Genomic DNA, 22,729 nt, shown 5'->3' with positions numbered 1-22,729 from the left:
CATCATCCGGAATCCAAATAGTTCATTATATTGGATCTCGAGTAAATACAAAAGAGATTTAAGTAATTAAGTGCTTGTTTTATAAAGTGAAATTATGCGGTGGATTTTATAACCTTAGATATCTTCTTACCTCTCTCTTAGTTAGTTTATTTAGTTTTAATCGTTTTCTTATTTCTTAAATATCAATCATCAAATCTATGAAGTGGGGTGTGTGTGTAGGGTTTTGGTGTATCCTATACACTACCTAGTGTTGTAAGCGGAATCTCAAACATCTCATGTTTAACACTAGATTGCCCAGGACCTATATGCATAAACTAATCAATGAACTAGAGAGGGATAAATACCTTAACGCGTTTTTCCCTCGAACCATTCCAATCGCATGCAAAGATCGAGAGCTCCAACTGTAGCTCCTCTACTTGAGACACCGAGTGAATAGACTTGATCTCCCTTCCTTTCAGACTGCTAGGACTTAGTAGAAGGTTGAGAAGAACTCTTCTTCTTGACTAGATTGATAGAATGGGAACTTTTTCTCTATATTCCTCTCTCTCCAATAGCTGTATATTCAGAGAGAGAGAGAGCTGTATAATTTTCCTTAGAGAAAAATCCACACCTTTTCTGTTCTCAACTGACCCAATATATAGACAAACCCTAATTAGAATCTCATTCAGATTAGGTTTTCTATTTTCTGGGTCACAGAAAAGATAATTACCAAAATACCCTTTTTGGGGTATTTTGATAATCCCCTTAAGTGTGGCCGGCCAGGGCAGCCCACTATGGGCCTTATATGGCCGGCCCACTTACTCTGGTCGGCCATCTCATGGCCGGCCCAAAGAGCCTCCTTTCTATCTTGTCCCGAATCTCCATTCGGACCCTTTCGGCCTTTCCAGTTGAATCCCATCCAACTTTAGCCAGTTCCCGTCTAGTCAAATCTCTCCGATCAAGTTACCACTCTTATGTGTAACCCGTTGTAGGATCCGGTCTATGTTAGCCTCGAATCAACTCCTTGATCCGATGATCGTAGTTGGCTTCTAGCAAAGCATTACGACCCCTAATTGGACCGGACTGGATGATCTTTACGTGTGGTCATCATTATCCTAACTGACAAATTGATCGCATTGCCACCTTGGTCGAAGGACACTCCTTCGGAAGGACATCTCCTTCAGACCGAACGGATAAATCCTTCAGTCTCCCACTTGTGCTTAGAACAAGTGCAATGCTCGATTCCCATGTCGCTTAGTATCCCATCTGATACGTCACACGTTTCAGACTTTCTTGATCCAGAGAACAACTGTCAATTCAAATGATTAACTCTTAATCCATTTGAGTGCGGCCACACATTTCACAGTTGCTTCTCCTCAAGTGGCCCGGAGATACTTATTCCTAACTTAATAGGAGGACATCATCCAGTCTTGTACTCCCACTTAACTTCATGTCTATCCTGTCTCCCCCAGTATGCTGCCTTTATAACCTCCTTTTACGGCGCGGCGTTTGACAGTACCAAAGCTCGACATTCCTTACATAAGATGAGTGGAGCACTCATGTTTACGGAATCTCTCCAATCTTGCCTATGAGAGTTTGTGACGCCTTTTTCAACTTCTTGAAAAAACTCTCATCTTTGGGTTAATCCAATGTAGATTCCCCAATCTACATCCATGTAATTGACTTAAATACTATATTCCTATAGCCCATGGAACTGCGCTATCAGTCAACTCCCATGTTAGTCTTCTTGAGTCATTGTTGTCCATGCAATGACCTGGACTAGGGACTCAATAATGAATCTATTCCACGTTCACTTAGTAGAGTTCCATTTACCAGATCACGTATCTGATAAACCTACCTGGAATTCCTCATTATTTTGGACCGTCATTAAACACTAAACCATTATTTAACGACAGAAATAAACTCCTTTATTTCTTTTTATTGAATGTAGCTAATTGATTACATGAAAACCCCTTTTCATTAATCCAATTACAACCTAAAGCCATTCATCGATGCGCTTTATACCTATGCCCCTTCTATGACTCTCATACTTGGGCTGAGGCAGTGGTTTAGTTAACGGATCGGCAACGTTGTCGTCCGTATCGACTTTGCAAATGACCACATCCTTTCGCTCAGTGATTTCCCTAATCACGTGGTACTTCCTTAGGATATGTTTGGATTTCTGGTGTGCCCTGGGTTCCTTAGCCTGGGCGATAGCTCCATTGTTGTCACAATATAGAGTAACCCCATTTTCTATGCTAGGAACTACACCAAGTTCGGAGATAAACTTCTTTATCCAAACTCCTTCCTTCGCTGCTTCCGAAGCGGCAAGGTATTCTGCTTCTGTGGTAGAGGCTGCTACAGTAGTCTGCTTTGAGCTCTTCCAGCTTACTGCTCCTCCGTTTAGACAAAAGACATAACCCGACTGCGATCGGAAATCATCTCTGTCCGTTTGGAAGCTCGCATCCACATGGCCTTCCACGATTAGTTCGTCTTTCCCGCCATACACCAAGAAGTGATCCTTAGTCCTTCTCAAGTACTTCAGGATATTTTTGGCTGCGGTCCAGTGTTTCTCCCCTGGATTAGATTGGTAACGACTACACATACTCAAAGCATATGAGACGTCTGGGCGAGTGCAGACCATGGCGTACATGATAGATCCTATTGCCGAAGCATAAGGCACCTTCTTCATGTGTGCTAGCTCATCAGGATCTCGGGGACACTGAGTCTTGCTAAGCGTCGTACCATGTGTCATGGGTAGGAATCCTCTCTTAGAGTCTTCCATCTTGAACCTCCCAAGAACCTTATCTATATAAGTCTCTTGACTAAGTCCAATCATCCTCCTCGATCTATCTCTATAGATCTTGATGCCCAATATGTATTCTGCATCTCCTAGGTCTTTCATTGAAAAACACTTCCTAAGCCACTCTTTCACGGAGTCAAGCATAGGAATGTCATTTCCAACGATCAGTATGTCATCCACATACAGGACCAAGAAAACTAGGTTGCTCCCACTAACCTTCTTGTATACACAAGATTCCTCTTCATTCTTCAGAAAACCAAACTCTTTGATTTTCTCGTCGAATCGAAGATTCCAGCTCCGACTTGCTTGCTTCAACCCGTAGATGGACCTTTGAAGCTTGCAAACCTTTCCAGCATTCCCGGAATCCTCAAAACCCTCAGGCTGTGTCATATACACATCCTCTTCCAGTTTACCGTTCAGGAAGGCGGTTTTGACATCCATTTGCCAAATCTCATAATCATAATGAGCTGCAATTGCTAGAATAATCCTAATGGACTTAAGCATCGCGACAGGGGAAAAGGTTTCTTCGTAGTCTATACCCTGGACTTGCCTGTAACCTTTTGCCACCAGTCTAGCTTTGAAAACGCTCACGTTTCCATCCTTGTCTGTTTTCATCTTGAAAATCCATTTGCATCCTATGGGTTTTACTCCATCGGGCAAATCAACTAAGTTCCAAACTTGATTCTCAGACATGGATTCCATTTCGGATTTCATGGCTCCCAGCCATTTTTCGGAGTCTGGGCTCGTCATAGCTTCTTCGTAGGTGCTGGGTTCGTTATCCTCTACCAACAACAACTCTTGTCGTTGAGACAACTCAATCAGCCTTGCGGACCTACGCGGGGCTTGAACAACAGGTGAGACACTCTCAACTCCTTGAGGGTTCTCTTGCGAATCACATTCGCTCTGCGCGGGAGGATCTCCGAGATCTACCATCTCATCCCCTCTTTCCTCTTCTATCGGCTCATAATAGTTAGGAATCGCGACTTCTGACATCGGTGCAACGGTGCCAGTTTGTTGCTCAGATCGAACCTCTTCGATCTCTATATTTCTCCCACTTGTCTTCTTGGAAAGGAACTCCTTTTCAAGGAAGACACCATCACAAGCAACAAACACTTTGTTCTCTGACGGGTTGTAGAAATAATACCCCTTTGTCTCTTTCGGATAACCGACGAAGAGACACTTGTCTGATCTTGGTGCTAGTTTATCTCCTTGTAAACGCTTTACATAAACATCGCAACCCCAGACTTTGAGAAAAGACAACTTTGGAACCTTTCCAGTCCACATCTCATGTGGCGTCTTTTCTACAGCTTTTGACGGAGCTCGGTTAAGTGTGAAAGCAGCCGTTTCTAGAGCATACCCCCAGAAAGTGTTAGGAAGATCGGCTAAGTTCATCATCGATCGAACCATGTCCATCAATGTTCGATTACTCCTCTCGGACACACCGTTCATCTGAGGTGTTCCTGGAGGAGTGAGTTGTGAAACTATTCCACAACTCCGAAGATGATCCTCAAACTCTTGACTCAAATACTCACCACCTCGATCCGATCGAATGGCTTTTATTTTCTTGCCAAGCTGATTCTCCACTTCATTCTGGAATTGTTTGAACACTTCAAACGATTCCGACTTATGCCTCATTAGATACACGTAACCATATCTAGTGAAGTCATCAGTGAACGTTATGAAGTAGCCATAGTTACCTCTCGCGAGTGTACTCATAGGTCCGCATACATCCGTATGTATCAGTCCTAAGGGTTCACTCACCCGATCTCCTTTCCCCTTGAAGGACGATCTTGTCATCTTGCCCACTAAGCATGGCTCACATGTATCGTATGATTCCAAATCACACGATCCCAGAAGTCCATCTGCATGAAGCTTCTGCATGCGTTTCATGTTAATGTGACCCAAACGACAATGCCAGAGATAACTTTGGTTAGAATCATGAGTACGAAGCCGTTTCGTGTCTATGTTCAGGATTTCGTCTTCTATGTTCACAACATAAAGACCATTACGCAGCTTAGCACTGGTGTAGAACATCTCACCCTTGTATAAAGAACAACTCTTGTCCTTTATTATAGCGTGATATCCCTCTTTGTCTAACACCGACGCAGAGATGATGTTCCTCGATATAGTCGGTACGTAATAGCAATTACGTAGCACTAATATCAACCCAGTCTCTAAACTGAGCTCGAAAGTTCCTACAGCCACAGCAGCAACTCTTGCCTTGTTTGCGACTCGTAGAACCATCTCGCTTTTTGTCAGATACCTGACCTCCTTGAGCTCATCTAATTCTGAAATTATATGAGCTCCACATCCGGTATCATATACCCATGAGGGAGAGTCAGCCATATCTGCCAAATTGACCTCTATAACATAGGCACCGACTTCCACTTCCCTTTCTGGTAGCTCTATTACGCTTTCTTTCTTTGAAGCATCGAGAACTCTTCTCTGATCTTCCTCCCAATCTAGAAAGTCGTATAGATCTCTATCTAAACGTGAACTAATCCTATTTGCCATCTCTACTCTACAGAAACAAAATTAAGGATTTTGCTAAGTACTACATTCAATGTTTACGCAAAAACACTTTTTGCCATATTATTCAATGAAAAACGTCCCCCTATGAATAATACGATTCCAAGACCCCATTCCTGTGAAGCTAAGCGTACTTTGGCACTGCCCTTAACTTCACCCTCCTGGGTGAGTAACTCCTTACTGATCATATCTCATATGACTCTTGGTTGATGAATAACACTTATGTGTTAAATTCATCCTTTTGCCTCGAAATCCAAAACTCTTTTGCTGACTCGTTTGAGAATAACCATTTAGACATGTAGACCTCTTCATAGGTCTACCCGTATTGTCCCGAGGTAAAAGATGGCACCCTGCTTTGGCATGACCCACCATCGATGAACAAGGGCGCAACAGGTGTCTTAATCTGGGTAGGCATTACTCAAAATTCTTTTTGGGGACTCTTACGTTTTTGTTTGCATGCATTACTGTGAACTCTAACATAATCATACACCACACAAAACGTAAATAAGTAAATGCGCGCGAGAAAATAAATCAAGCAGATATGATCCTAGTATGGCCCCTAACCTAAAAGATCTAATCTTCTTAGGTTCTTTGCTTGTTTAGCCTCCGTTCGCCTGGATCTCCATCCTCGAACATCCATTGAATTCTCCCACTCGAACCACGATCTCATCCTTTGGCTCTTCAATGGACTCAATTGTACCCTTAAACTCTAATTACAAGACTCAACGATTCGCAGATCGTATAAAACTTGAAATTAAATTAATTACAACGGGCACCCATCCGTGCTTAAAAACAAGATAGAACAATTCTATGGCCATACTTGAACCCGCATTCACATCCATACACACATAATAATATGACATTCATAAAACACCCAAGTATGTATGAGATTCGCTTACTCAGGTCGAATCTAGGTTTGCTATGTTCTAGATAGCTATTCGGGAGATACTACCGACATCTCTATGTCTAACGTGCCTTAAGTCCCACTAATGGCTCGTTTGGTTTTATCTCAAAAGATTTTGAAATCGTTTTGGAAAAACTCCGATTCGGGCTTTGGTGGGCCCGGGTCGCTTTCGGAAAAAATATGGTCAAAGTCGGAAGAAGAAAACCGAACCCTCCCACTTAAGTCAAGGCCCAAAAGACCCGAGTCTAACTCAAAAGACTTAAGTCAAACTTGGTCAAGGGACCCTTTGACTAGACCTAGTCAAGTCTCGGTCAAGGTCCGAACCAAGGCCGGACCCGGATTGGCACGTTCCAGACCGTGCCAAGTCCCTCGGGTGGTCGCGTCCTGGCCCTAGGCCAGACGCTTCCTGACCTTGCAGACGCGTCCTAGACGCTCTGCCCAAGTCCGAGCTTCTCGGACTCCCAGTCCGAGACAGCTTCTGGTCTCACCAGACGCGTCCCAGACGCGTTCTGGAAGGTTCTGTCCTGGTCGCGTCCGGATTCCCAATCCGAGACGTGATGAGACATGAAAATGTCCCATCTGAATCTCTTAACTCGGGTTAGTTAGTTCAATTCGAGCGGTTACTCTGATGATTTGTTTGTGTTTTCTTTCTCAGATGTCTTTTATGGAGTTTGGTGCGAAAAATGGTTAAAAAACGGGTAAAAGACACATTAGGGGCATTTTTGTCATTTATGCATTTTGGGCATTGTTGATGCTAGGGTGAAAGAAGAGTTCATGGCGAACCTAGAGGCGAAAACTAAAGTCAAATCGGAGTCCGGACGAGAAAGATAGAGCAAGTCGAGGTTGGGAGAAAAATTTGTTGACCAAATCAACTCCAGTGCCACGTGGCGCACACCCAAGCATTAACAAGAAATTTCGGTATACTACAGGGCAGTGCGGGACAACTTTCCAGATTCAGGATGATTAATGATTCGGTGCATTGCACGTTTGAGCTTCAATACTCCCCCATGCAAATCTGAAGGACTTGGACGTCTGTGGGCTTATCTACTCACGTGGCTGCATCTGGAATTTCTTTGCTAATTTATTCACTACACTCAGAAGCATGGAATCAATCTTTAATGCATGAGCCAGCAAATCCTCGTTAATTGGTGCCAAATTTATGGCAAGTCCTCTTCCCACTTTCACTCATCTTCACTCTTATTCTCTCTTATCTACTAGCCTACTACTATTAAGGAAATGAGAGGGAGATATTATTCAAATATCTTTCTTTAAAGAGAGAGAAAGCATGAAGAAGGAAATAAGATGGAGGATTAAAAAAAACAGGAAATCTCTAGAGATTGAAGGAGATAATGAGAAATAATCATGAATATTGGTTGGACTTGGTAATTGATTGAGAGATTTTTTCTCAAGATTATATGTGGTTGAAGATGATATAGAGAAGATTAAATTCAAAATTTCTTCCTCTTTATTATAATTTGTTTCATTTTTAGAAATGGAAAGAAGATTGAACAGAGATGGAAAGTTAAGATCTTAGAAGATTCAAACAAGAAGGAAATCTGATTCTTTTCCATACAGAGAGAACCGAGAGCTGGGGATTTCTTATCTTCTTTGATGTGTGAACTTGATGGAAGGAAGAATAAAGAGAAAAGAGATAATCATGGTGGCTGGATTCTTAACAGAGATAGAGATTGAAGAAGGAAAGAAGATTGAGTAAGGAAGATCAGTGAGCTGGAGTTGAAGATTTGCTAGAGAGAAAGATTTGATTCTTTTATTTTCTCTTCTTCTTTTTCTATATAATGGCAGCTAAAACAGAGAGGATGGTAGCTCGGTTTGGGGTCGGAAAAAATCACCATCTCGACTGGAGAGTTTTCCTCTGGTAGCTCAACCAAAACCGACTATATTAGAGAGAGAGAGAGTGATGTAAAGAGCTCACGGCTAAGAAAGAAAAAAAAAGACTTAGAGAGAGAAAGGAAAAAAACCAGAGAGCTATAATTCATTGGATCATCTTCTTCATCTTCATTTTCTGAATTTCTTTTAGTGACAGAGAGAAATTAAGAGAGGTTGTAGAGAGATAAGAACAGTAGAGAGAGAAAGAACCGAGAAGCTTATTTTTCTGGTTTTTGTTTCTTTTATTTGTAATCTCAAGTTCTTAGTGAGAAAGAGAGAGAGATTACAGTGGAAGAGAGAGAATTAGAGAGGAAGACAGAGAGATTGTAGAGAGAGAGAGATTAACAGTGAGATCAATTCTCGGTTTTTAAATAAATTTCGATTTGTTTCATTGATTCCGGTTAATTAAGTTAAAGAGACAGAAAGTAAAAGCTAGAAAGAGGCTAAGAGAAAATAAATCAGAAGGTTAGAGAGAGAAAGTAATTGGAGAAGACGAGAAAAAGGCGTGGAAAAGAATTTTCTCACGGGGAAAATACTTCCGGGAAGACGAGAAAATCGTTTTCCCAGAGGGTGCGTTTGGCAGAGCAGTGGAAAATCAGAAGGAAATTACTTTCCTAAGGCTCTGTTTGGCTGGAAAATTTAGTAAGAAATCCAACTTTTCTACTTTTCTTTCCTTTTTCCATATATTTAAGCTTCCATCCTTTATCATGAAGAACTAATTTTCTATTTAGGGTTTAGATGAAGTCGTAATAATCATTTTCTCGACAATTTATTAAAGTTTTTACCATTTTAACGATAAAATCTTCCGGGTTTTTAGACCGTTCATGGACTAAAAACCTGAGTTATATAAAGAACTATCTAATCAGACCAAAATTAATTTGTCGTTAGAATTGTTAGGAAGACGGATTCAGAAAACCCTAGGCTCTCCCCCATTTGAGTTCCTTGTATCATTTGTAATTATTTTCTTTCCGTAATTTTATTTTAATATTTTATTTATTTTATTTTATTACCAAAACCTCATCAAAACCAAAAACCAAGTTACTTCCAAGTCTTAGAATAGGTTTCACTTAGTCTCTGAGGAACGAACCGGTCTTACCGGAATTTATTACTTGACGCCCGTATACTTGCGGGTGGTGACCTATTTAGGGTAACCTTTCTAGGCCCATCAAGACGCGTCCGGACTAGTCTCTGTGGTCGCGTCTGGAAGACGCGACCTCAGGTGCTGGACGCGGATCCTTCGGGATCCCTGTCCGAGACGCTCTCGGACTCCCAGTCCGAGACGCTCTCGGACGCGTCCTTCTGTCCGAGATGCTCGGACGCGTCCTAATCCGAGACGCTCTCGGACTCCCAGTCCGGGAAGGACTGGGACGCGTCCAGAGCGTCCGCGACTGGCCAGACGCGTCCTGGGACGCGTCCTGGTCAGTCCGGTCTCCTGGACAGCACCCTGTTTTCTTCAATTTTCCAAAAAATTTCCAACTTTTTGCTGTTTTTGATGATTCTTCATCCAAAACTCAGCAATTTGAAAACTCTTTTTCAAAAAACCATCCACTTTAAAATTTTATTTTGAAAACTCTTTTCAAAAACACCAAATTTTAAAGATTTCCCATTGAAACTCTTTCAATTTTCTATCCGATTAAGTCTAAATCTAATTTAAACTAATCAATTTCATGTCTAAATCCCTATTTAAACATAAAATCATCTAATCAATCAAGCTCGAATCTAATTCGACTAGTCAGAGATAGTTTCATGCAACCGGCTCGTGATGCCACTGTAGGGTTTTGGTGTATCCTATACACTACCTAGTGTTGTAAGCGGAATCTCAAACATCTCATGTTTAACACTAGATTGCCCAGGACCTATATGCATAAACTAATCAATGAACTAGAGAGGGATAAATACCTTAACGCGTTTTTCCCTCGAACCATTCCAATCGCATGCAAAGATCGAGAGCTCCAACTGTAGCTCCTCTACTTGAGACACCGAGTGAATAGACTTGATCTCCCTTCCTTTCAGACTGCTAGGACTTAGTAGAAGGTTGAGAAGAACTCTTCTTCTTGACTAGATTGATAGAATGGGAACTTTTTCTCTATATTCCTCTCTCTCCAATAGCTGTATATTCAGAGAGAGAGAGAGCTGTATAATTTTCCTTAGAGAAAAATCCACACCTTTTCTGTTCTCAACTGACCCAATATATAGACAAACCCTAATTAGAATCTCATTCAGATTAGGTTTTCTATTTTCTGGGTCACAGAAAAGATAATTACCAAAATACCCTTTTTGGGGTATTTTGATAATCCCCTTAAGTGTGGCCGGCCAGGGCAGCCCACTATGGGCCTTATATGGCCGGCCCACTTACTCTGGTCGGCCATCTCATGGCCGGCCCAAAGAGCCTCCTTTCTATCTTGTCCCGAATCTCCATTCGGACCCTTTCGGCCTTTCCAGTTGAATCCCATCCAACTTTAGCCAGTTCCCGTCTAGTCAAATCTCTCCGATCAAGTTACCACTCTTATGTGTAACCCGTTGTAGGATCCGGTCTATGTTAGCCTCGAATCAACTCCTTGATCCGATGATCGTAGTTGGCTTCTAGCAAAGCATTACGACCCCTAATTGGACCGGACTGGATGATCTTTACGTGTGGTCATCATTATCCTAACTGACAAATTGATCGCATTGCCACCTTGGTCGAAGGACACTCCTTCGGAAGGACATCTCCTTCAGACCGAACGGATAAATCCTTCACTGTGTGTGTGTGTTAGTCTAAGTTAGCTATTGACATTTTGATTATTGGGCTAAACTCGCCGTCAATATTCGAAGGTACCTACCTATTCCTTGGAACGGTTTCCCGATTTACAAATTATACTATAACTGGACCCCGTATACTTGCGGGAATAGACCTATTTTAGGCCTATCAATATCCATTTACATTAATATTTTGGTTTTACAAACTTTTTTTAGGATTAGAGAGGACTAAATGTGTGTTTAGGGTCCGGTTTTTATAAGCCCAAAATTTCTATTATTATTTATACTTTTAACCAGTAAAATTTCAAGTTTTCTTAATATTGGTGTAATTTCAACTCTTCATTTTAAAAGTGGAAATAACAAGTATTTTAACATTTTTGAGATATATATTAGAAAATTTGTATCTTATCCAGTAATTCATTTCTAAAATATAAAAGATTAATATTCTAACATATATATAAGGGAAAAAATCTTATTTTGTTTGGTATTATTGGATAAAAAGGTAGTAAATGTATTTTTGGATTAAAAAAATCTTGTTTTGTTTGATAAACTAACGGAACAAGCCCGAAACTAGAAAAAATTGGGGAACTAAAAGGAAGTGTAGCTGGACCAATTGAGTGCGAAAGTTGATTACAAAATAATGGTATAATCAAGACTTTTGATATGAGCCGAGATACTTCCCTTTTGTGTTAGTATCTTTAGTCTGGAAATTTAAAGATCTAACGGAGATTGTAGCTTGGGTCTATTTTCACGCATAGTTTCTCTCTTGCTATTTGCTTATATAAAGTCCTTCTTTACTTGTTATCCTATAGATTTTAGTATTCCAATTACTTTGTTCAGTTACTTTGTTCTTAATTCCCTTCCGTGTCTACATATCATTCATCATCAATGGGTACTTCAGGGAGTCGTCCCAATAATACCACTCACACCCTTATCTGTTGGGTCGTTGCGCTACTTATAATTATGTCGTTTGCATGTAAACCGGTTTCGAGTGCTTCAGTACAAAGGAGACTCTTCAAGAAAGTACATGTAGAGGTCACCAACTTATTAGATAAAGATACAAGTATGAAAATCCATTGCTATTCGAAAGACGATGATCTTGGGGAGCACTGGATCGGTTATAATGAAAGTTTTGATTGGAGATTTAGAATCAACTTCAGGTTTACAACTTTATTTGTGTGTCGTATTGGGTATATGGATACAAAATTAGGTCACTTTAGGGAAGCAAATTTTGATGAATACGTTGCTGAGAGGGATTATGAACGGTGTGGAGGATATTGTCACTCTTTTGTTAAGACTGATGGAATTTATAATGAGAATGGTGAACTCGTTGATGAGTGGCCTTCTACTATTTAATTGAGAAAAGTATAAGCATCTCTAGTGATATGGTGATGTTTGTTTTACATGTAATAATGATTGGCCTTAATGAAATTTGATTCAATTAAAATGTTTTTAGAAATTGATATTTTACATGTTTGTCTTTTAATTAACTAGGTCTCCGCCGCGTCCTACGGACGCGATAGACCCCTCTTAACTAACACCGTAATATTAAATATAATTGTAGGGATATTGTAATTATTTAATGGAGACAGTGGCAGATCTATACTAGGTCTAGGGGGGTCTATAGACTCCTGATGCAACGCGTAATAGGCAAGAGATTAAAGTATAGAGATCGCTCCTCTATGATTGATTAGATCAAACAAAAATTTTATTCAATAAACTAAGCTCCTTTAGACGCTAGTAGTCGGGAGGCCGCGGCAGCCGTTTCGGGAGGCGCCTATAGACGCAGTCAGTAGAGGAACTGTGAAAACTACTCGGTACTCTGAATGTAATTCCGTACGTCTGAAGAGAGAGAGATAGATATGGGATGCACAACAGTAGGTGTGAGTTTGTTCCCCAAGTGCACAAAGTGAAGAGAATCTTTAACATACAAAATCCGCCAAGGGTTAATTAGGAAGAGATAAAGAGATTGCGGGAGGCGGCTCCCAACGACCTCTTCCTTAGAGTCCAAACCCTAACCCTAATTCTCTTTATAAACCCTAGAAATCACTTATCAGCTGCGGACTAAATAAAGATAGTATCTTTGAGGTGTACTACTTTCTTGCTCGGCTTTTTTTAGTATGCCGTTCGTTTGATTTGTTTACTGCTATAAGTTTGTTTTTGTATTCATGGATGCTTTATTTGAAACCCTAGATCTATCTCTTATTTGCTTGTCATATCTAGTAATCATGGCTGAGTTATCAGAAACCTTTGATATCTTTGCTTCGTAATCAGACCTTAGCTTATCTAATCGTACTGGTTTTTTTTAATCCTCAATCTTTGTGGATCCTGAGATGCCTCAAAAAACATTTTTTTTGTTGCTAGTTTGATTGTACAAGTTGAATATAGATTCAGCTTTTCTTCACCATTAATGTTAAGTTTATAATTGATTTAGCTATTAAGTTACTTGGTTTTTTGTTGTATGAGGCATTTTACGATGATGAGAGCCTTCAGATCATTGAAAGCATTTTAAGTGCTTGATGTGATACAACATGGTGGAGACCATGTTGATACTGAGCGGTTAACTGAGCAACATGTTTAATTTGATACTTACAAATATCAGTTCCTTTATTTTTTAGGTTATTAATTCGTCTTTAGACGCGAAAAGTTGCAAGGATGAGAGCCTTCAGTTCATTGAAAGCATTTCTGTGCTTGATGTGATACAACCTGGTTACTCCTTGTTGTTCCTGAGCGGTTAACTGAGCAACTTAACTATCTTTGATGATTAGACTTGTTGAGCTATTTAAAATAATTGCTGCTATCGCCGAGCTATTTAGAAGAATGGCTGCTATTGCCGAGCTATTTATAAATTCATTCAGGTGTTCGTTTTGATAAAGTTATGGCGATATCCTGTAGCATTGAAGTTATACAATAACGAGAGCCTTGGAGTCCTCTAAAGCATGTCTATATGTGCTTGGCGTCGTATTCAGGTTGGCTATTGAGTTTATGAGAGGTCCATCTTAGAAACTGGTGTCTTTGTTAATTTGATATCAATACCGTTACCATATTGTTCACGGCAACATGCTTCAACTTCTATCTATTAACAGGTTTTTCCAGCTCTGTTATGAACAGGTTGTTATAGCTCTCTGTTATGAACAGGTTGTTACTAAGCTATTGTCTTTGTAATTGATTTATTTTGGCAATGATGAGAGCTTCAGATCATTGAAAGCATTTTAAATGCTTGATGTGATATCAACATGATTATCATGTTGTTCCTGAGCGGTTACCAGAGCAGCATTGTTTATCCATCACTTGTTTTGCATCTTCAAGTCAATGTTATAACGGTGGGAATTGAAACAAGTAATTAAACTAATTGGCCGAGAGGCCCAATATGATTTGCATCAGAAAGTGTGACTGTGGGAAATATGCCATTAGTCATTGTTTCGGTGATGATTTCATTTTGCCTAAATAAACTTTTGTTCCCTGGTGCATTACAAAGCATGTTATTATCCTGTATTGGAAAGTGTTGCAATGATGAAGCTAAACTCGTTGAGAGCATTTACATACATGTGTTTGTGCTTGATGTGAACTCAACATGGTGGAGACCATGTTGATCTGAGCGGTTAACTGAGCAACTTATCCAGTCTTTCCAATTCTAAGAATATTTGATCCTGCTCCGGGGCAACCACTTTTCACTTCCCATAACCTTATGTAAATGTTTTTTGCGTGTCTTCGGTATTTTTGTTGAAGAGTTTAGGTTATTGATTTATGTATTTCAGGTGGGACAAATAACAAAATCTTTTCGTTGGGCTCCTTTCCTTCCTGTCACAACAGATAGTTCGATGTTGAGTGTGTTGTTACTCCTGTTGAAGTATAGATTGAGGAGTGACCCTGTAATTGAGACGGGAAGTCCTCCTATTAAGAGTTTCATTACACAATCAGCAGTCATAAAGGTGGTCTTGAGCGGTGCAAAGGACGGGACTGGTTTGATCGTATTGCATCACGTCCACTTTCAGACTACGGCCTTCCTTTCATGCCTAGTAACGAAGTTAGTTCTGTTTCGCTACACACACATGTTAGTAAGATAGTTCATGATTCTGTCATTTTGTTTAACGATGTCAGGTTATCAGTGATGAACTGATTGTGGAGGCCTTTAAGCGCATGAAAGACAACCATATTGGTGGTCTGCCAGTTTTAGAAGGCCCCAAGCCCCCAACAAGCAGATCATTGGGAATATCAGCATAAGGGATATCCAATTTTTGTTGCTTAAACCCGGGCTCTTTTCCAGTTTCAGGGACATAAAATGTTCAGAATTTAGACTATATATCTGATAGTACCGTAATCAGAGTACACTTTCTCTTTATTTATTTTATCAATACTTGGCTATCTAGTGGTTGCAAGTCACTCGATCTAGCTCATTCGTTCCCGTAAGCCGTAGGTAAGGGACGGGCGAGAAGTGGCTGAACTGGTTGAACCAATAGTAGACGATCTAAACTGAGTTTAATGGAGCCAGACTGAATTTGTTTGATTTCACTTTAGAACCCTAAATACTGAACCGATCAATCCTTTGTTATATCACTGAACCGATCAATCCTTTGTTATATCACGAACAAGTAATAATTTCCATGATTTAACATGGTCTAGTAGATTTTTTTTTCATAAATTCGTCCACTGATAAAATAATGAATGATCTCAAAAATAGAAACCCGCCAGATTTTGCATTAGAGTGATCTACGATATTAGAATTACATTTATTACATTTATAAGGAAAATGTTAGATTATGTGTGAAATTAGTCTGAGGTAATTTGCTGTGTGATTTGCAGTATTTTGCTATGTGACGTGAACTTTATACACCTGCTTTTTTTGGCCAAGATTTGAGTTCAAAACGAGCCTTTCTTTATGAAAGGTCGAACCCCTTTGTTGTCTGTGATGTCGAGTTGTTGTTCTCCCGTGCCTTGAAGAAACTCGAGCAAGAGTGAACCCGAGCTGCTACTTTGTGGCTGTTCATGGCCGCCCTTTGCTGGTGCTGGCAGGCCTAGCTTGGCCGGACCTCTCCTTCTCTTTCTTTTCCTGTCTATCTTTCAAACCCTAAATCTCACCAACCCTCAAACCCTAGCTTTTCGCTCTCTTCCAATCTGATTTAGAATAGAATCCTAGATAGAAGATGACCCGAGACTTCTATTTCCTTTCCTTAACAACTAAAACCCTTGACCAAGACTTGGTCTTCCTCTTGACTTTCACTACTTAAAGGGTGGTGCTCATAAAAATCTTCCTTGTGTTTCTCTTATTTGGGTTTGGGCTTGGTTTTCATTTACAACCCAAGGGGTGCCTTCATCATTTGTCTCTACATTGGGGGGGGGGGTTTATAAACTCAAATAAAGATGGTGATGGGCAACCAACTCATAGGTTAAAACTAACTAGATTATCAAAATAAGAGGGCGAGAAAAATTCGAGAGAAGAGTCGAAGGAACAAGAGTTCGGAACAACAAGTGAGAGAAGTGTCGACGTCCGGGAATTTGATGTGGTGAACCTACAACTATGTACAGTCTAATCGAATGAATTAATATAAGGGAAATTTGGCCAAAACTCCCTAAAAACTTTGGCCTTTGGTTAAAAAGGATTGGACAATTTTTTATGGGCTTCAGCTCCCTGTGGCATTTTTGTAAATTATCTAATATAGGGAAAAGACAAAACTGACCTTATTGCAAACTAGTTTGCAAACCAGTTTGCAAACCAATTTGCAAAGCCTTGCAAACTAGTTTGCAAGGCAAACCAGATTGCAAACCAATTTGCAAAGTAGTGCAAACCAGTTTGCAAATCAGTTTGCAAACTAGTTTGCAAAGCTTCGCAAAATCAAACCCTAACAAAATAAGTAACTAAGAAGTAAGATTATATAAAATGTGAGGGTTTTTGGAAAATCTGAGGGTGTTTCTAAAATTTTCCTTTATACAAAGGTCAATTCAGGTATACAAAATTAAGGGATTTTTAGAATTGTCCTTCAAGCCTATTTCCAAACTTTTCATGGTGCCTAGAAGGAAAAAAAGATAACTTGTCTTTTTGACAAAAAAAAAACAAAAAATTGAGTCTCCAGCCCAATTTCCTGTTAATACAAACCTAGTCTCGATTCCTAAATGTACCTTCAAATAACTAGATAGGTGGGTCCTTGAGACTTACCTGTGTTCAAGACTTTAACCAGGTGTTAGCAGCAGCATCCAATATAGCCGTTGGGAGAAATACATCTTTGATGTTACATTTCAACCTATGAGTTGGTTGCCCATCACCATCTTTATTTGAGTTATCTCCACAATTCAATTACCCTTTTGGGTATTAACACAACTCATCCTTTTATTTTGTCTCTTTCTTCTTTCCCCCAAAGTTGGGATTTGTTTACTTTCTAGTATCCTCAAGAAATTGTATTAGACTATTCCGCCGATGATCTTACCCAAAAAATGGCCTTCTCGAAGAACTTTGGGTTATATTGTTTTATTTCCCTTTTATAATCTTTAACTTAGTACAATATTACACGAAAGTTCAATGTAGAGATATAGAGACTATGTTATACAGAAGATATAGCGGTCTTATAGTTACAGAATCATTTAGTGAATAAATCGTGCTTCTGACAGAGCACTACTTACATGCTTAAATCAATTTGAACTTATAAAATTATTATATTAGAAAAAGAAAGACACCACCAAATGAGAGAAACATTTGGACTTGGTGAGTTTCAGTTCTAGTCTTCTAAGATATGAGTCAATGAACTTCTAAAACATATCATTTGTAGTGGTAATTTGCCACCTAAAATTGGTGTCAACAACTCCTTTCTTCCTAGTTTACCCTCCAAAAGGTAAACAATTACAGTTTCCTTTTCCCTCATTGAAGTAGTTGTAGTCTTGTAGACAGTAGAGACAAGGAGAGAGATTGGTGTCAAACAGAAGAGAGAAAAAGTAGAGAGAGATAAAGAGAAAGTAGAGAGAGAGAGAGAGAGAGAGGGAAATGGAGTAGTAACCAGAACTGTTCTTTTCATCTTCTTCATCTTAAAGTTCAAAAAAAGTGTTCAAGTTTAAGAGCATTGGGGGTTTGAATTCACTGTGTATTTTGTCTGTAAGTTTGGATCTAGTGCTTCTTTTTGTTTTGGTACTTCTTAATTCTCGTTTACATTTGAAGTAGATCTCAGTCTTTTTTAATGCTAAATTTCCTTTTTTTTTTTACTTGGTTCAATCTGCTTGATTTCTTTGCTAATTGTTTCAGCTATTGCATTTTGTGTTCTTCCTTCAACTTCCTTTTTGAGTTTAGTTTAGTGGGTTTAACCCTTATCCCTTATCTGGGTTTATATTCAATTATGTTTGTAGGAAGGAGAGTTGAGGAGGTTTCCAGTTCTAGGGTTTCTTTAGTCTACTTGGTATGGAGCTGTATCTCTTTCTCTGTTTTTGTTTGTACTCTATAATATGGGTTGTTTGTGTATCATAGATGTTGATTTAGGTAATACAATTTCACTGTTTGTGAGTAGGAATATACTACTTTCACACTGTATAGTTTTGACCTGATTTTGTTTGTTTTTTTCTTTTTCTTTTTGGTGTGTTGTGAATCTATCTATAGAAGAATAGTACTTGGTGGAAAGTTCAAAACTTGCTGGTTTTAATGGGGAAGTCACCAGGAAAATGGATCAAAACTTTACTACTAGGGAAGAAGTCATCTAGGTCCAGTTTCTCAAAAGGAAAAGACATTCAGGTAAACTCTTCTTTACCCAATTGAATTTAGAATATTATGCTGTTATCAATAGTAACTATTACATTACTACTACTCCTATTAGTCTCGCGATAGTGGATGTAGTGTCAAGACACCGACGGAGAGTCGGTACTCTTTGGAATCTTTTCCTTCTCAAACATCTCTCAAGCTAACTTAGAGCAGATTGCGCGTCTGGCTTACATATAAAACCGACGATATTTTTCTTTCGCTTGTATTTTTTTTCATTCAAGATATTTCAAATTTTCAGCTGTACTTGATCCGTATCAGAAGAATATATTCGCTAAGGATATTTCAATTATACTCGTAATCTAATATAACCTAAGAATCCGAAGAGGCGGATCTCTCTGTCTCACCCCTGTGGCCCTGTGCAGATAGACAGACACAAGACTCACCGTCTCTGCCTACTATACATGCCTTCCACACATACATTCAGTGGTCATTGCTCTCAGTTTTGTACAATACTGTCCTTTTTATGGACAGAATCTACTTCTTGAGTTTCCCATATTCGTGTATTTCTGATTAAAACTTAATTTTTCGTGTGAAGAAAAACACAAGCGATACAGGAGCATGTGTTGCTGCTGAGACAGTGAATGCTGATACGGCTGTGGGTCTTCCCTCTATTTCACAGCCAACGTATGCTACGACTGATAGAGATGCAGGATGTGCACAGCCAGAGGTGGGTGCACCACACATTTTACCAGGTGATAGAGCAGTGTTAACAGAAGAAATCCAAGTCGCAGATAAACAGGGAACAAATGAATCTAGTTCTTATCCACAAAGACTTAGGGAAGAGCATGCTGCTACGAAGGCACAGGCCGCATTTAGGGGTTACTTGGTAAACTTTTTCACTTAGAGTTTCACTTGAAATGATGAAGTTTTTTAAATAGGCGTGTTTCACTTTTAAGCTTTTTATTTACTGTGGTAGTCCGAGTAAACAAATAAACATGGTGATCTTATCTGATAAGGTAACTCTGAAAGCCTGCCAAAATGAATGGATATTGAAACTTAGGATTACCCATTGGACTTCAAATTTGTGTATGAATAAAACTATGGAGTAATTGTGAAAAGGTGAATGACCTAAAAAATTCAAGAAGTGAATGAGGAACTCAAACCATAGTACGGGCTAACAGTGCAATGATCTTAAAAGATTAGAAAAAGGGAAGCTGTAAATCTTTCTTCTTGATCTTCACATAATAATACTTGTCCTTCTGAAAGAATTGTATTATTACATCAAGGCCTGTTCCAGTGACCAGTAGAAACAACAAGCTTTACATCATTCGTAGATGCTACAAGAACAACTTGTGCGCTTTGGATGACCAAAGATATGAGGCACACATGCAAGAGTAAACATGCTAGAAGAACAACTTGTGCGCTTTGGATGACCAAAGATATGAGGCCCTTGTGTGGTAGATTCTAGACAATTAGCGTGGATGCGCTCCATTTTCTTGCATGTGTGCCTCATGGACCTGTTGCTTGGCAGCTTCTGTTGGTTGTCCTGTGTTAAGTTTTTCTTTCGTACTCCTGAACCTTGACTAGAGATGACCAAGAAATAATTTAACGAAACTAGTGTCCTTTACTTTCTTGAGATTATTTGCGATGTTCTCTATCTTTTGGTCTTGCTATGAGCCTATTACTTATGTATTTGGCAAGTGTGGTGATTGATGCATACATGTATCTAACAACCTATGCTGACATAAGCATGTTATTTTAAAGGCTCGCAGGGCATTTAGAGCCCTTAGGGGCATCATAAGGCTACAAGCACTTATTCGCGGGCACTTGGTAAGGAGGCAAGCTATTGCTACTTTTTGTTGTGTGCGAGGAATTGTGAAGTTACAGGCCCTTTATCGTGGTCAACGAATCCGGAATTCTGATACCGGTTTGGAAGTGAATAAAATATGCATTAATCATCGGCTTCTGGTAATTTCTTCAAGGTTTCCTTCACTAGTTTCATTTTTTCAGTTCATTTATCTACCTGTCTACAATAGAAGCATGTGCTGAACATTTCTCTCGAATTTGGTTATAAATAAATCAACGTTTAAAACTAGCGTATGATGTGTCATGGTTTCCGTCTATTTAGTATTTACAATTATGTCCGCTATTTACCATTACCGTGCTTCTCTGTTCTTACCGTTACCATCATCTATATCCAGCTAATTGTTGTTTCTCACTTTTTCATCAGGATGCCAAGTGTCTGACAACTGAAGCTAAAACATCTCTTCAGAGGGAGAAGCCATCTCAAATTGTGTTTGTTAGTGAGGTAACTCAAGGTTTATGTGTTGTTTGTTCACCATCATTCTGAATTGAGTTTGCCCCTAATGCACATTCCATTGCCTATAGCTTCTTCGACATCTCAAAGTTGCACCCCCTCTTCGCCTCCAATATAGTCCGGAGGAACCAAATTCAGCCTGGAACTGGCTCGAGCGGTGGACTAACTCTCATGCTTGGGGACTTCTTCCACCAGAGAAGAAAGTTATAGATTCAAAATCTCAAAAAACAGATTGCCGTAACATAGAAACAAAAACAACCCGACAAAAACGAGGTGTCGGAAAGGTATCCACTTCACATGCTGGTACTGGCTTAGTGCTATCTTCTTCAGAATCTGGAAAAGCGAAGCATAATAGAAGAAAACTTCCAAACCAACCAGTAGATCCAATCTCCGAACGACCACAAAGTGAAGTTGACAAGGTAAAAAGCAACTTAAGAAAGGTTTCTCGCTCCACAAAAGAGGTTACTGACCAAATACAGGTTGAACCCGAGAAATCAAAGCGCAATGTGAAAAAGACATCAAGCTCCACTGCTCCTGATGCCTCAGAACAAGGCGTCGGGAAGTTAAACGGGAAGGTTACAGAAGATGCAGCAATAGATATTATGGCAACTTCAATGGTAGAAAATGGACAGGAAAATGTATCCCACGAGTTAGAACCCATTGAGAGCGACGATAAAGAGAAAAGTACTCCTTTGGCAAATGGGGAGTTAAAATCGGAGGAAGACCAAGCTACCAATGGGGACCACAAAGGCAGTAGCAGAAGAGCTTCTTTCCCAGCAAAGCAGGAACATTCGGAGAATGGCCCACAAAAGACTCCCACTCTACCAAGCTATATGCAAGCAACTGAATCCGCAAAAGCAAAGCTCCGCCTGCAAAGCTCACAGGGGTGTGGTCAAGATGAAGAGGATATTGGTTTCATCAGGCGGCTTTCTCTGACGTCTGCCACGAATGACAAATTGAGCTCCCAGTCACCACGAAAGCAGAAACTTGTTCAAGTAAATGGAAAAGGGGGAGCTAAAAAAGATAGATCTCCGTTGCCATTGAGAGATGGTAAGTAATCGTAATTTTCTCAGTTTTGTTGTTATCTGATGATTAGAATTTTCTTATGTTTCAATTTTTGCATGGGTTGGCGGAGAACTGTTTTCTCCACAGGTGGAGTTCAAAGAACAAAATTTAACCATATAGTTGATCAGAACATATGAATGACATAAAAACTATCCTGAAATGCTTAATTTTTTCGTTTTTGTAAATGGATGAAATTTCTTTGAGGTTCCTAATTCATTGGTGGTTGATGTGTTTATAATTTCCAGAGAAGGTTGTCCAAGCAGACTGGAAAAGATGATCTAGAGAAGCTTATCGAAATTTGGTAAATTTGAGTACTTGTCGACGTTCTTCTCTTATGGTGTAAAGTTCAGTTGGAAACCTGAAACTAGGTTTGGTACATAATAGATGTTTGGTATCTGGGGTGCCTTTCCCTTTTCTTTCCGTGTTTTTCGCCTATGTTGTGTTTGATGTTGTTTTGAGTGTATGTAATTATAGCTGTAGGTACTCCTATATTGTTTAGCGTCATTAGGTTTCGGTCTTGCTTTCCGTTTCAGTTTATTTATTTCTGATATGTTTGGCGATGTCAAAACCATAAACTTGTGAGTTTTACAGTAACTTTTATATCACACGAGGCGTTCACTTCTGATTTCAATCATCTATTTTCAAGTAAATGTTGCGTTTGTGTGTGTCTGTACTGACAACCCTCTCACACGAGTGTTGTGTACCTAATCTCATGCCTCTATTGTCTGGATCTAGCAATAGAGTATTAAATAGTTGGTGTGAAATCGATCAGACTTTTTGGTATCGTGCCTGTTTGACGAAAATATTTTTCGGGTCTAATATTTTGACCAC

General features: G+C 39.5%; 2 protein-coding genes, 1 long non-coding RNA gene and 3 other non-coding genes across 8 annotated transcripts; all 6 read left to right on the top strand.

The window, feature by feature from the left end:
• Nucleotides 1–11,804: 11,804 nt before the first annotated feature.
• Nucleotides 11,805–12,197, top strand: LOC147553146 (S-protein homolog 24-like). Its single transcript, XM_086668685.1, has one exon. The coding sequence runs from the start codon at nucleotides 11,805–11,807 to the stop codon at nucleotides 12,195–12,197; it is 393 nt and encodes a 130-aa protein (XP_086524811.1).
• A 522-nt stretch (nucleotides 12,198–12,719) lies between these two features.
• LOC147553142 (uncharacterized) lies at nucleotides 12,720–15,170 on the top strand. Its single transcript, XR_015237936.1, has 2 exons — nucleotides 12,720–14,088; nucleotides 14,226–15,170. It is a non-coding gene; the product is annotated as an uncharacterized LOC147553142 (long non-coding RNA).
• LOC147553145 (small nucleolar RNA snoR128) lies at nucleotides 13,313–13,413 on the top strand. Its single transcript, XR_015239074.1, has one exon. It is a non-coding gene; the product is annotated as a small nucleolar RNA snoR128 (small nucleolar RNA).
• On the top strand, nucleotides 13,489–13,587 carry LOC147553144 (small nucleolar RNA snoR128). The gene has a single exon (XR_015239071.1). It is a non-coding gene; the product is annotated as a small nucleolar RNA snoR128 (small nucleolar RNA).
• On the top strand, nucleotides 14,018–14,115 carry LOC147553143 (small nucleolar RNA snoR128). The gene has a single exon (XR_015239073.1). It is a non-coding gene; the product is annotated as a small nucleolar RNA snoR128 (small nucleolar RNA).
• A 1,897-nt stretch (nucleotides 15,171–17,067) lies between the features above and the next one.
• LOC147553141 (protein IQ-DOMAIN 31-like) lies at nucleotides 17,068–22,529 on the top strand. Of its 3 annotated transcripts, none has more exons than XM_086665744.1 (8): nucleotides 17,068–17,922; nucleotides 18,171–18,220; nucleotides 18,418–18,549; nucleotides 19,112–19,402; nucleotides 20,281–20,484; nucleotides 20,747–20,824; nucleotides 20,905–21,883; nucleotides 22,144–22,529. In XM_086665744.1, the coding sequence occupies exons 3-8, from the start codon at nucleotides 18,460–18,462 to the stop codon at nucleotides 22,173–22,175; spliced, it is 1,674 nt and encodes a 557-aa protein (XP_086521870.1). In that variant the 5' UTR covers nucleotides 17,068–17,922; nucleotides 18,171–18,220; nucleotides 18,418–18,459; the 3' UTR covers nucleotides 22,176–22,529. The 3 variants fall into 3 exon arrangements, with proteins under 3 accessions (XP_086521870.1, XP_086521872.1, XP_086521871.1); XM_086665745.1 differs by having other exon boundaries at nucleotides 17,676–17,955; XM_086665746.1 differs by lacking the exon at nucleotides 18,171–18,220 and having other exon boundaries at nucleotides 17,347–17,922.
• Nucleotides 22,530–22,729: the final 200 nt, after the last annotated feature.

Source organism: Eschscholzia californica, unplaced genomic scaffold, assembly GCF_041429995.1.
Source record: "Eschscholzia californica isolate CP2 unplaced genomic scaffold, dmEscCali1.0.p SCAF_3, whole genome shotgun sequence".
NCBI lineage: Eukaryota > Viridiplantae > Streptophyta > Magnoliopsida > Ranunculales > Papaveraceae > Eschscholzia > Eschscholzia californica.
Note: the sequence above shows the minus strand (reverse complement) of the source record. Positions and strands in the feature narration are given on the sequence as shown.

Coding starts and splice junctions, on each gene's coding strand:
- LOC147553146 (XM_086668685.1), top strand. CDS start 11,805: ATGTCGTTTGCATGTAAACCGGTTTCGAGTGCTTCAGTACAAAGGAGA.
- LOC147553141 (XM_086665744.1), top strand. CDS start 18,460: ATGGGGAAGTCACCAGGAAAATGGATCAAAACTTTACTACTAGGGAAG. Junction 19,403..20,280: donor CCGCATTTAGGGGTTACTTG/GTAAACTTTTTC, acceptor GTTATTTTAAAG/GCTCGCAGGGCATTTAGAGC. Junction 21,884..22,143: donor TCCGTTGCCATTGAGAGATG/GTAAGTAATCGT, acceptor TATAATTTCCAG/AGAAGGTTGTCCAAGCAGAC.